The sequence below is a fragment of the Gekko japonicus genome, unplaced genomic scaffold (genome assembly GCF_001447785.1).
Source record: "Gekko japonicus isolate JY-2015 unplaced genomic scaffold, Gekko_japonicus_V1.1 scaffold1254, whole genome shotgun sequence".
Classification (NCBI taxonomy): domain Eukaryota; kingdom Metazoa; phylum Chordata; class Lepidosauria; order Squamata; family Gekkonidae; genus Gekko; species Gekko japonicus.
Window position 1 is genome coordinate 212,266 of NW_015167088.1, and position 13,835 is coordinate 226,100.

Genomic DNA, 13,835 nt, shown 5'->3' on the forward strand with positions numbered 1-13,835 from the left:
TGCTGATCACTCAAAAGCAAGTATTTTTCAGACACTGGTGAGATACATTTCAGAGATATGAAGTATTAAGGGCCATCAGTTTGGCAAAGGATATGACAGAAATTTAGGGTTGCCAATCCAAGGCTGGCAACCAGTTGTAGACTTAGATTGGGGTGGGGCCCTCTCTGATGACACGGACTCATTCTGCATTGGCTTTTCCCTTCGTTGTTTTACCAAACCCATGATGGAACAGAAATCCCACTCTGCATTGCATGCTGCTTTTACTTCTTTTGATCATTTAATTGTAGCCTCCACCAGTGTTGCCGCTTTGACTTTCTTTGATCATTGGGTTTTATTGTACCTTCTGCATAAATTTATGGCCATTTTATCGCCATTCAGAGGTGACTTTGCAGTCAGTAGGGCGTTGCCCCAAGGTATCTGGTTTTGAGCTGCACTTTTTCTTCCCAGTCAATAAAATGTAGAACGAACGCTAGATGCAGAATCGCCCACAATTATATCATACAGTGCTGATCACACCCCTATTTCCCCCAGCATCCCACACACACACACTGCTGCCCAGCTGAATAGTGGCAAGAAAGCTGGCAGGAGATGGGAGGTCTCCTACCAAAGTGAGAGAGCCGGCATCCATACAGAAATTACATTTCCCAAAGAAGTGTATTCATGTCCAAAGTGATTTCACTTACATCACTCATTAAATGAAGCCTTTCATTATTTCTTTGAGGTTACATGGAGGGTGGGGTGAACAGCTTCCACGCAACCAAAAGGAGCCACAGGGCTGAGAGTTCAGTGCCACCAGCATCCACATCCTTTTCTAAAGACAGCACGCGTGGGAAGTTTCTCACCACCATCCAACTGTGCTAGACATTCTGCACAACAGGTTACCTGGCAATGAATAACCTTCTTCTCAGATATCCCAGCAGAGAAGCCTCTGTCCAGGCCAGTCCTTAACTACTGATAGGATCCTCAAGCCTCCTGGGGCTCATACCTAGAGACTCAGGGGATGCAGCCTGGTGATTCATGGACGCTGCCTTGCCATTGTGTACTCATGGGCAGAAACTGCAGACACTTTGCAACTGTATGTATGTATGTATTCATTCATTCATTCATTCATTCACTCACTCACTCATTCTGTTTTTCTCCCCACTGGGACCCAAAGCAGCTTATGGCTTCATTTTCTCCTCCTCCATCTTTAAGAAGAAATTGTAAGACTCTCTTCTCACATGAGCTCTAGTGTTCACTTACAAATTACTTTCCCACTCTGTTTTTAACTAGGGTCCTGATCAGACGGGAACATCCTGTTTTGCCGCGCTAGGGAGCCATACTAAATAGATACTGGTGAAAGTCCAGTGTTTTTGCTTCCCGACGGGCCATTGATGGATTTTTCCCTGTATGATTGTTCCGTCGCACAATCAGCCCGTTGGGATGGTCTGACATCAGATCATCCCGAGCGGCTGCCATTTTAAAAAATTCTAAGCGATATGTGCATAAACATGTAAACGCATGACAGCCGCAGAGCTCTGCTCAAACGTTCCAGACAATTTCATGTTTCTGAACAGCCCGTGAATTTTATGAACTGCGTTAATTAAAAAGGTACCTAAAGGAAGGTACCACTGCCGGTGCTTTAACCATTCAATTCCACGCATGCACGGAAAAACAAGTACACATTGAGGCACAGATGTGCATGTGCAAACAGGATTAAAAAAACCAAAACCGACCGTGCGGCTCCTTCAGGTGGATGCTGTCTAGACAATCCACTGCAGAGTACGCGTGTGGTAAGGGGAACTGTCTGGTCATGCAACGCTAGATAAAAAAGATCTGGATCAAATTAGAGCCACCTGTCTGAATGCACCCTAGGACCACCAAGATGGAAGAGATCTTATAAGCTCCAGTCTAGTCTCCTGCTAAATCCCAATGCTAGAACATCCATGGAAGATGGCTATCCAGCCTCTGGTCAAAGCCTTGTAGTGAGTTTTCCCCTCAAATGGCTGTGGCCCCGCCCCCAGCGTGCCTGGTGTCATCACGTCACATCTGGGTGACGTGCATGTGGTGCGTGTGTGCTTTGCGCGTGCGCACACACTCAAGACGCCGAACGGGAGCCCCCGCCGCAAGGTAAGAACAATTTGGCAACCCTACCATCACTGCCTGCTAGGTACACGGAATGTCAACATCTGGCTATGGCCTACAATTTTTCTTTTATTCACTGCTAAAGCATTTAGGAAATTTTCTTAGCTGGAAAAACAAAAAAAGTCTGGATTAAACAAAAGCAGAGAAAACAACTCTGGGAATGTTCAACATAGAGAATGCTGTAAAAAGCATATAAGATGAGGAACGATGAACTTACCTGGGGCCTTGTATTCTCTGAAGGTGCAGTTTACCAGTGGAAAATAAACCACTATTGGAGCTCTGGGATCTTCATCTGAGAACACATAGCACTCCTTGGGATTCTTCCTGTCTTCCTCCGTCAGGTTAATTTTAGGGAAAGGTATTCCTTGCACTTCACAGTATTTTGCCATCATCTCTGTTTGCTGTACAAAACACCCAATAGTACAGTGTTGAAACCAACGCAAATGACATATATGTTGCTTTCCAAAAAGAAGCCAACAGGCATGCTGAAGCAACCTGTGCCGAGCCACGTTGAGACCCATTGGCAGGCTGAAAGATCAGCTATGAAACCAACAATGCATGCAAAACATGTGTACATCGAAAATCTAGCAAATGTTTGTAGTGACTGAGTCCCTCTGAAACCAGTAGAACTGACTGAGATCCCCTCTATGCTTTCAGTGGGATTTAGCTGTAACGGAATTTAACTGGATTCGGGACCTTTGTGTTAAAACTACATCACTCTACTGTCAATCTAAAACAAACTGTGATCAGAAAACTCTACAATAAAGAACCTAGTGCCTTAGAAGAATATATATATATATACACAAACACACACACACACACATACCAGGAAATAATTTGTGTTATTCATATAGGAGGGAAATGTTTATTTCAGCAACCATTTTGGCCTAATCTAGAATGAAACGTGTTAATGGTAAAGGCTGGAAAAAACAGATCAGCCACAGAATCCATGCATTCATTTTTCAATTATATGCATCATCTGTTATCCAGTGTGCTCAGCAGTTTCTTAGGGTTTTAAATACTTGGTGATTTTTTTTCCCACAGCAATCATATAATCACTTCTTCAGAGGTAAGGCGGGACTGTCAGAAGTGCACAATTGGAAGAATGCTGCCAGAGAGAACTCAGTGACAAAACAGCATGGTTGGTTATACCACGCTCATTAAACCCTGTTCACACACCACTCCCCAAAACAGGCAGGAGACATCTGACAGTCACTTCCAGTCAAAGTAAACAATACTGATAGGGAGACAGTGACATCAGTGTTTTGCTGATGACACTCTAGCAATTAGTCAAAACTCTATAGCTAAACCACAGGGTCTGGGCTAATACCAGAGTGTAGCCAGCAACATCATTATGTCATCAGTGAGGCTCTACTCCAGGAGGCCAGGATCCTCAGGGCTCCACAGCTCACTGGACTTGGGTGGGATGTTCTGAGGGCCAGAGTCAGCATGGCAATAGTCATTGGGATATACCATCGTATCCACAAACACAAAAAACAATTCCTTCTCACCTTAAAGATATTGTAATAATCATAATCCACCGCAAAGATGACATCAACATTTCTCTCTGGCTTGAGAAGAGGTGGCCCACTGTTGTTAACAAAATAGCCCACATCTATTAAGCAGAGGGATTTCTCCACTGGCGTCAGCTTGCGTGGGAAGCCATCAAACACAGTATCTGAAACAGCATTTTTAATCTTATCAGCATAACATTGGAATAGAGATCATAAACATCTGAAAATAACTGACAAGACTAGGTAATTAATTTCTGTCACCAATAAGATTCTTCATGCTACATAGAGCTCCTCTTGACAATAACCAGCTTATTTTATATTGGGCACAGTCAATAGAAAAATATTATGTACAAGTCCCAGTGGAATAAGATATAAATTTTATATAGGTTTTAAATCATATAAATTGAATTGAAAAAGAATTTTTGAAAGAAGTCACACTTTTAAGATGCTTGAAATTTTATATGGATTTACTAACAGAGGTGAAGACAAGGAGTTTTATACACTGCTTTTCTCTACCCTAAGGAGTCTCAAAGCAGCTTACAAGTACCTTCCCTTCCTCTCCCCCACAACAGGCACTTTGTGATGTAAGTGAGGCTGAGAGACTTCTGAGAATTGTGACTGGCCCAAGGTCACCCAGCAGCCTTCCTGTGGCGGAGTGGGGAATCAAACCCCTGACCTCCAGATTAGAGTTCACTGCTGTTAACCTCTACCCCACACTGGCTCTCTTAGATTAGTAAACCTTTCATCTGCTTTCTGTCTGGTTTTCAATTTTAACTCTCCTTCCCCAAAGAAGTGCAGGGCACCATATGTTGGCAGAGTTCAGAAATAATTCAATCTACACTTTGGAGTTTGCTTTCACTGAATTTACTGCAATAGGATTTTGTAGAAAGACAATAACTGACTGCAGGCCACTAATGCAACATAGAGGTCTCCAGACAACAAGCACTAACACATACTAACACAGCAGCAGAAAAAGAGAAGCAACAAAAGGCAGGTTGAACTGCAAGAGAAAACATTCAATAAACCCTAAACACTAGAGAATGCTCCACAGCTCTCTTTAGGAAACAAGTAGACTAAACTACTCCTTCAGCAACATTCAGAGTAATCAGACTCTTAGGCTGTCGCTTCTCCAACACCCCTTCTCGATAGCATGTGTACTATTCCACCATGTTTAATTTTGCTAGAAGAGTCCAATGGTGGTCTCCAGGCAATGGTTACATGAAAGCATCATCAGTTTTGTGCCCAGGTGGCAATTTGGTGAATATCCAAGTCTTATTCTTGTGAAGTGATTGCATCTCTTCTGCTGCTGCCTCTCTCCACTTTCTGGCTTTACTTTCAGGCAACTTGGAGATATCTTCCCAAGACAAGGGCTTTGGTATTTTCTCCGTTTTGGCTATATAGGATTGTCTGCGAGGTGGTAAACCTTTAGTTGTTCGGGTTGAGCATCTGAGGGTTGTAACTTTGCTTGATCCTGTTTCCTCTTGAAACCCTGACAAGTCTGTGCTGAATCCCACCTCTACTTTGCTTGGTCTTGCTGTCTCTCTTTTTTAAAATAATTTTTTTAATTGATTTTCTTACTACACACTACAAACTAACACTACAAAACTAAAAACTACAAAAGAGAGTAACAAGGCACTTTGATAAGCTATTCAAACACTTTAGATATATGTCTACATGATAGAGATTATATTCAAATCTTTAAATTGTAATAAAAGTGTTCAAATAGAAAAGACAAAGATTTTTTTAGGTATTAAACCACATCTGGATAATACTACGATTTCATTAAATGACAGCATCGGCGCTCCCGCCAGCCCGGCAATGCCGATGGTGGGCGGGGGCTGTTTTGCTGCCCCGAAGAATCGGGACGGCAACAAAGCAGGATGCTATGCATCCTGACGTGGGGGTGCTTGCCCACCCTCCCGCCCTGCTCTTAGTGCAGGCTGTTGCTGGTCGCCAATGGGGCCAGGTAGGAATTTTTCACTTCCACCCTGATTGGCTGAATGGGTGGGGGTGTTTTTGCCTATCTTACACTGAGGGCAGTGGACTGAGGGGATGTTTGAGGTGGACAGCGCTAAATAGGTTGGTCACTTGGCAGATTTGTGCAAGCAAGAAAATGGAACTGGTGAGAACCTACCAGCATATCACACTCGAGACTTCCCTCCACGTAGATGCAGAGCCATTTTCTCTGTTTAGCTTTCCAGATTGAACAATTCTTTTTCAGATGTCCAGCCTTTTTGCAGCAGTAACACATCCTGGCTCCTGTTGTGTGCTTTATCTCCTCATTTACCTTGAGAGCTGTTTCTGGTTTTTCAATGTCTTCACCTGCTTGTAGTTCTTTTCTGCGATTATACTCATCCATTAATTTGCCCTTAACGTATTCAAGTGTTAGATCTGCTTCTGGTCTGGTCTCAAGGGTACTGATGAGTGGACCATAGGATTCTGGAAAACTGCACAGTAATAGTGCCACTATCTGATTGTCTTTCTTCTCCAAGCCCACACAGCTGTTCCACAATTTCTAGCATGGCATTTACATGTTCATGCATATCTTGCTCTCTGCCAAGTCTCATTTTATACAGTTTACACAGCACATATAGTTTGCTGTTTAGATCTGAATGCTCATACACATTCTGGAATGCATTCCACATACTTTTAGCTGTTTCTTCTTTCCTTATGTGGATCAGCTGATCATGTTCCACTAACAGGCTTATAGTTGCCTTTGCTTGCCTGTTTTTCTTGTCCCATTCTGCAGGATCATTGGCTAGTCTGTCAATGCTTAAAACATCCCAGAGGTCATCTTTGTACAGCAGCCTTTCCAGTTCGAACTTCCACAATGGATCATTGCTATTATTCAGTTTGGCCACAGCAAACTTAATATCTGCACTGCTTGCCATCTTCCTCTGGACTGGGTGTGTCCCTCCTTTCTCTTACTGACTCATAGTTATAGCTTTCTTGCAATTTATCCTGAGGGCTGGGCCCAGAACCTGTTGACAGAGTTCAGAAAATAATCCAATCCATGCTTTGGACTTTGCTTTCACTGAATTTACTACAACAGGATTTTGCAGAAAGACAATAACTGACTGTAGGCCACTAATGCAAACTCCACACGACAAACTCCAACATTTCCGATTTCTATCACATGCCCAGTGGTCCTGCAGACAGCCCTTTAACTTGAATTGTAGAGTTGATCAGAATTCTGACATCCATTTCTATTGCACACGGAAAAGTCTATAGCTTTTCTGGCCCACATAACAACAAATTTCATACAAGGTCCTTGTGGCTGCCACACAGACTTCACATCACACAGATGATAGGCATCCTGTGCCTCCCCAGTGCATATGATTACAACTGTCATACCCTTGAATAAGAGGTTTCCACCTTCCTTCACCCACCATGTTGTTTTTAAATCTTGAAACAACACTGGGGATATTCTGTACTGAAACATGCAGCAATGTTAATGATGTAATTTTTGAAATGGAGGATCTAGCAGCTCCCTAGGTCTATGAAAACAGTATAGGGGTGGCTGAAACCCCTTCTCCACACACACCATGATTGCAATCAAAATCAGGTCCATGTGCATCCAGGGCCAGCTCAAGAGTTCCTTGCACTTTAGAGCTGGTGGTCTCCCGCTCTTTCTCCCTCCCTCAAGGGGGTGGGGCTCTGAACCATTACAAAGGAGGGAGAGAGTAGAGCTGGGCACAGCAAATCTGGTGGATGCCTGCTTGTCCTCCTGTCCTACTTTGCAGGGGCAAGACAGGGGAAGGTAAGCAAGGCCACGTGGGCTGTGGTGCTGGGGTACTGCTCAGAGCTGCTGCTTGTCCCCATGGTGCTCCCATCCTCTGGCATCCCAGGGACTTGCCTAGGTCCACCTAGTGGACTGGCTGGCTGGCCCTGTATGCATCTGGGAGAGCCAGTTTGGTGTAGTGGTTAAGTGCACATACTCTAATCTGGGGAAACTGAGTTTGATTCCCCACTCTTCCACTTGCAGCTGCTGGATGACCTTGGGCAAGCCATAGTTTCTGTCAGAGCTGTTCTCTCAAGGACAGCTCTGGAAAGAGCTCTCTCAGCCCCACCTACCTCACAGGGTGTCTCTTGTGGGGAGGGGAAGGAAAAGGAGTTTGTAAGCCACTCTGAGACTTTGAGTGAAGGGTGGGGTATAAATCCAATCTCCTCCTCCTCCTCTTCTTCTTCTTCTTCTTCTTTCATCGCACGTCTGATACAAATATGTTGTATGAATTGGCCAAGGGTAAGCAGCACGTTGAACATTTGAAATACATTGCATAAATATTAGCTGGTATTATAATACTAGCAAAATCCATCAGACTATGCTTTGAGAATGTAAGGAGACAATGTGTTGACACACTTCATTATGTTGCAATGTGAAAGTCTCATAGCTGCTTAATCCAAAAACATAGTTTAGGATTCAAAACCATTAATTCATAGGAATTGTGTAATGGATTTTATATCGCCTAGAGCAAAAAATAAGAAACAGAAGTTACATAACTGAGAGAAAGAAGCAATAGGCAAGTGGAAAACAAGTTAGATTGTTTTTCCTAAAGAGGTATAAACCCAATCTAAGAATTTTTTCAGAAGCAATTAAGTTCAGTCTTCTTTTCCTACCATGAGCATTCTTTCTTGGGGTTCTTCATCAAGAAGACAAAGCTTTTTCACATTTTTTAGGATAAAGTATTTTGTTGAAGACCAGCCTGATGCCCACCTTTCTCACATGTTCCTTTATCTCCTGGGATACCTCTCCAGAATCCATACAAAACTACAATTCTTTCATAGAAAAATCTATGCTGCTATACTGGCCTCCTTGGACTTCCACAGCCTGGAAATGGGAGGAGAGCCTTTCAACTGACTCAGTTCTAGGGTTGCCAGGTCCCTCCAAGCAGCTGGCGGGGGGTGGGGGTTAGTTTACTGGGAGCAGGGAGGAATGTAAGCATGTCAGGGATGTCAGGGGGGCAATGCTCTGTTTTTTGCCCAAAAACCAGAGTGTCATCCCCAACGTGCCTACATCATGTAGGCACGTCACTTTAATTTCCAGTGTTTCTCCCGGGGGGGGGTAATTTTGGGGAGTAAGTGGGCAGAGATGTGCGGCCTGGCAGTGGGAGACCCCTGCCCCCACCGGAGGGGGGGTTGGCATCCCTACTCAGTTTTGAAAGCTTAAAATGTCCAGAAAGCAGTAAATACTAGTTACCTTTCCATTCAATAAACTTGTCCTGGTACAAATAACCATCATTAAATTCCAGACCTGCCAGGAAGTTGTAACTGGCCCCTTTTAAAGGACGATCAGTTAAAATATCATTAAAGATTTCACAGAAATTCCCAGAGCTAGAACAGGGAGGCTTATAGACAGTTGTGTATCCACCTTCTAAGTTATTTTCTTCATCTGAAACAAAAAAATAAAAATAAATTAAATCTGAAGAATTTCCCTTTCTTCCCAAGAATGCAACCAGAAAATTCCTTTCCAGAATATAACATTCTATGGTTGGTTGGTTAGGAATTCCTCCTTTTTCCTACAGAAAAACTGAGATGCTTCCTGGAAATGGAAAAATACAAGCAAAGATTCCTTTAAAAAAATCTGTCCCTGAATAATGAAAGTAGAAGAGATCGAAACAGCACTAATTCAAACCACATCCCCTCCATTGCAAACCAGGACCAGCCATATATCAGATGCCCATGTTCAACATGTGCAACCCAGACTGCAGTGCTCCACAAGCATACAGCAGGAGCAAGAAGGGGCTAGTAAGATTTTTAGGGATCCATCTCAAATATTTAGACACTAGATCTCAACAAATCTGGAGAGAAAGCAACTCTACACCGAAATTTTAAGTATTTTGAACATATTTTTTCATGGCTGTGGGTATAACTAAGATTAACTAATTAATTAACTAGTTAAAATTCACTAGTTAAAACTAGTTACAATTCACAACTGTAATTTTGAAAAGAAAATGTTCTGCTATTCCGGTTCCTAGTAAGGAGGCTCCATGTCCTATCTCTTTAGCATATAGCTCACAAGAATGCATCTCCAGTGTCTAGTATTTTTAGGTATTTTGATATAAAATATCCAGGATTATGCCATCTTTCTGGGATCAGTTTAGGGACTAAGGGCTCAGAGAAGCAAGAGTCATTCTCTAAAACAGCACTTCAATGGAAAATTCTAATAAGCTTTACATAAAATGTCGGGCCACAAACATGGAACATTCCAACTAGATCTTTAGTATTTTATAACCTTCCTGTTATGTTGTTTTCCAATGTTTGTAAAAGTGCTTGACTACAGTTCCCACAGTACATTTCACACACAAGTATGACACTCAGGGGTCATTTGGGGGGGGACGCCATCCCCCCGGGTGAGGTGCGGGAGGGCGGGGCCTGGAGCTCCCTGCTGGTGCCCGCTGGAGGTTGCCGCCAGCTGTGGGGAGGACACACTTCCGGTGATGTCAGGGGGTGTGGCATATGCTAATGAGTTATGCTAATGAGTCCCCCTAGCTCTTTTTCTACGAAATGACCCCTGCACTGAATCTGACAGTAGAACTGTTTGAACAACAGTAGTGTACACAAATCACACATCACATTAAGCTGGATACTTGTTATCAATTTCTAAACACACACTTCTTAAACTGGAGAATGGGGACCTAATGTATGGATTGCCAGCTCCTAATTGTGAAATCCCTAAAGATTTGGGAGGGGAGCAAGGGGAGGACAGAGTCTGGGGAATCAAGGAAGCTCAGCAGGTATGTAACTTCATAGAATTTACCCTTTGAAGTGGCTATTTCTTCTAGGGGAATTGATCTCTGTAGTTTGGAGATCAATTGTAATTCCAGGTGGTCACCAGGCCATACTCAGAGGTTGGCAACCCTAGTCTGATTACATTTTAGATAGTCTTTGAAGTGTTTCTGGGACTCTCAAAGGACTTTCACTCAATTCCCAGCTCTATGGAGAGGAAATTCAGATTGGGATTGTGTTTAGGCCTTTCCCTGCACGAGGTTCCTGACCTGAAAGAGCCCCAGGGGTTGCTATCTTCCCTAAGGAGGAGGACTCCACATGTACTGATGGAATAAATGCAGGTGTCCCCAGTGGGCAAACCCACTCCCTCCATGTGTTATGGTCCTGATCCCATACTAGCCATCAATATATTTCTTACCACCCCCACTCTCCTTCCAATAGCCTTCTTTATTATTACTATGAATGCTATGTAAGTTAGAGTGGGATTCCATATTTTTCCACAATAGCGTGACAATTTATTAGGTAAACCCACATTTTATCTCTTTAATCTGCCTTTTAAAATAAACAATAGTTGTATGACTGAGGTCCCGTTCATACGCGGCGATTTGGGCCAGTTGCGGGCCAGTTTGGGGGCGGATCAAAGCAGCGCGATCACACCACAACATCTGGGAAGCGTTCTGCTTCCGCCCCCAAACTGGCCCTTTCTGGGAAAAAGCGCCTCAAGTTGACACCACCTACCTCGGTGGTTCAACGAGTAGACGCGCTGCACTCCGGGCGTCTGATCGCCGGCGCTCCCTTGCGCCCGTGAGATCCCGCCGCGCCGGGTCAACGTTGGCGCGGCTTTTAAAAGCCGCGCCTTCAAGTGCCTTTTCCCCTGCGTGTGGCAGGGGCCAAATATAGAATAAAGTAGTCACTAGGGGAGCTCTTACCTTTTTCTGCCATGTCTCTGACCCATCGATCCCAAAATTCTTCTGGCGATGAGGACCAGTACAAACCATCCAGCAAATTCCGTGAGAAAATATTAGTCCAGATACCTATAAGGTCAACCACATAGGAAGATGACTGTATCAGTTCACATTAACCAATTAACGTATCTCACCACAATCAATAAGCATGATCTCACTGAAACAGCAAACTACTTGACATCATGTCTGATATCATGAGATCACTTAAGAACATAAGAACATAAGAGACGCCAATGTTGGATCAGGCCAAAGGCCCATCCAGTCCAACACTCTGTGTCACACAGTGGCCAGAAATACCAGTGCCATCAGGAGGTCCAGCAGTGGGGCCAGGACATTAGAAGCCCTCCCACTGTTGACCCCCCCCCAAGCACCAAGAAGACAGAGCATCACTTGCCCCAGAGCCCCTAGCTATACCTTGTGGCTAATAGCCACTGATGGACCTCTGCTCCATATGCTTATCTAATTCCCTTTTGAAGCCATCCATGCTTGTAGCACCCACCACTTCCTGTGGCAGTGAATTCCAAGTGTTAATCACTCTTTGGTATTGTGAGAAAGGGAGAAAAGTACCTCTTTCTTTACCTGCTCTTTCCCATGCGTAATCTTATAAACCTCAATCATGTCACCCCTCAGTCGTCGTTTCTCCAAGCTAAAGAGCCCTAAGCGCTTTAACCTTTCCTCATAGGGAAAGTGTCCCAACCCTTGGAAAGTGTTCCACTTAAGAATTATGGTTTAAAGAGCAATATTCCATACTGTTGGGCAAGTTATTATGATTCCCCAAAAAGAGACCAAATGGTACTGCAATTAAATACATGGACTGGGTTTAGATGACTGCTTTATCTCCTTCACATGAAACCTCTGCAGGCACCATGGGAAGGAATGCACATGGAAGTAGTCTGTCTGAAGAATTTAGTATGTGACAGTCTAAATTTCAAACATGATTTGACAAACGGTGAAAAATCTTGATGGATAAATGAAGGGTAATTGAAGTCATCATGCACATACACATCCCTTAGGGATGCCAGCCTCAAGGTGGGACCTGGGGATCCCCTGGAATTACAGCTCATCTCCAGACTACAGAGATCAGTTCCCCTGGAGAAAATGGATGCTTTGGAGGGTAGGCACTGAGGTTCCTGCCCTCCCCAGGCTCCATTCCCAAATCTCCAAGGGTTTCCCAGCCTGGATCTGGCCACCTTACATCCCCCTGTCCCCCACTGGTGGTCATGGGGGAACCTGACAACCCTACCCTTCAGACAAGCAATTTGCAGATGGATTCCACCTCAGAGGAAACTGCAAATCACCACAAAATGCAATAACATAATTGCCTGAATCCACACTGAGGTGCTTCTAAATACAAAGCACTGAAGCAGTTGAACTAGAGAAGGAACAACTAGATATGTCATTTTTGAGAATGTCTTCCTTCTGCTTGTGCATAAAATTACTAGTAACATAGTTGCCTGGTCCCTCCAGTTCTCATATCCAGATTTAATTCATTTGTGCCCTGCCTTTCTCTCACTGGGGACACAAATTGACTCACATCATTCTCCATTCCTCCACTTTATTCTCACAACAACCCTCTTTAGTAGGTTAGGCTTAGTGTATGCAGTTGACCCAAGGTCACCCAGCAAGCTCCCATGGCACAACTGGGGATTCGGACCTGCGTCTTCCGGATACTAGTCTGACACTCGTAACCAGTACATCACACTGGCTTAAAAAAACCCTGTTTCATATTTTATATGCTATGATAGGAAGAAATCATTGCCATCTCATCTAATTATATCAAAAGGGTTCTTTAGAATAACATTGCCATAGTCTTTCCTGTCTCAGCTCAATGATGTTGGGACGCTATGACAGCATAAACTAAAATCAGTGCATGTATACATTTCAGTACTCTGTGGTTTAAATGACCTGGGTGATAACTACTGCCACAGACTCGCCTCTGGTATTCAAAAATGTCAGTTTTGAATTGTTTTTGCCAAGGATCATCAAAAATAGCTCCTCAGAGTCATATCCCCTGTTCCTACTCTCTGCGTACACTTCTACAAACAATTTCCTGGGAGTAAGACCCATTGAATAAAATGTGGTTTACTTCTGAGTAGAACTTCTTAGAATTGTACCCTCTAGTCATCTTTTCTAAATGCTACATTTGTAATTATAATAAAGAAGAAATTTTACACTGGGTGGACTTCAATAAAAATATTTCAAAAGAACCGTAACTAAAGAAAACTGTCCCCACTGAAGGTGGTAAGATTGGAAATCCTGTGTACCTTGAGTCTGCTACTCACACATGTACATGCACAGTGTAGTCCTACTCAGACTAAAAAATCAGTGGACTTAGACTGTTGTTACACTGTATAGGATTTCACTGAAAGTCTTCTAAACTCTCTATATGTTAACACAGCATTATGGATTGTAATTAATTTAATGAATCCATTTGTTCCTCAGTATGAATTCATTGAAGTGGACACTGATAACTCTGGAGAGACAGCACAGTTTCCCCAGAAGCAGG

The 13,835-nt window shown here is 43.4% G+C and overlaps 1 protein-coding gene across 1 annotated transcript in view; it reads right to left on the reverse strand.

Annotated features, from left to right (window-relative positions):
* The window catches only part of LOC107111822 (cytosolic phospholipase A2 beta-like), a 235,253-nt gene that overhangs the window by 5,862 nt on the left and 215,556 nt on the right, over positions 1-13,835 (reverse strand). Inside the window, exons 20-23 of the mRNA XM_015412860.1 lie at positions 11,294-11,398; positions 8,836-9,027; positions 3,636-3,802; positions 2,342-2,525 (exon numbers count right to left, since the gene is read on the reverse strand). Of these exons, the coding sequence (XP_015268346.1) occupies positions 2,342-2,525; positions 3,636-3,802; positions 8,836-9,027; positions 11,294-11,398 (648 nt within the window). The remainder of the gene's footprint in view (positions 1-2,341; positions 2,526-3,635; positions 3,803-8,835; positions 9,028-11,293; positions 11,399-13,835) is intronic.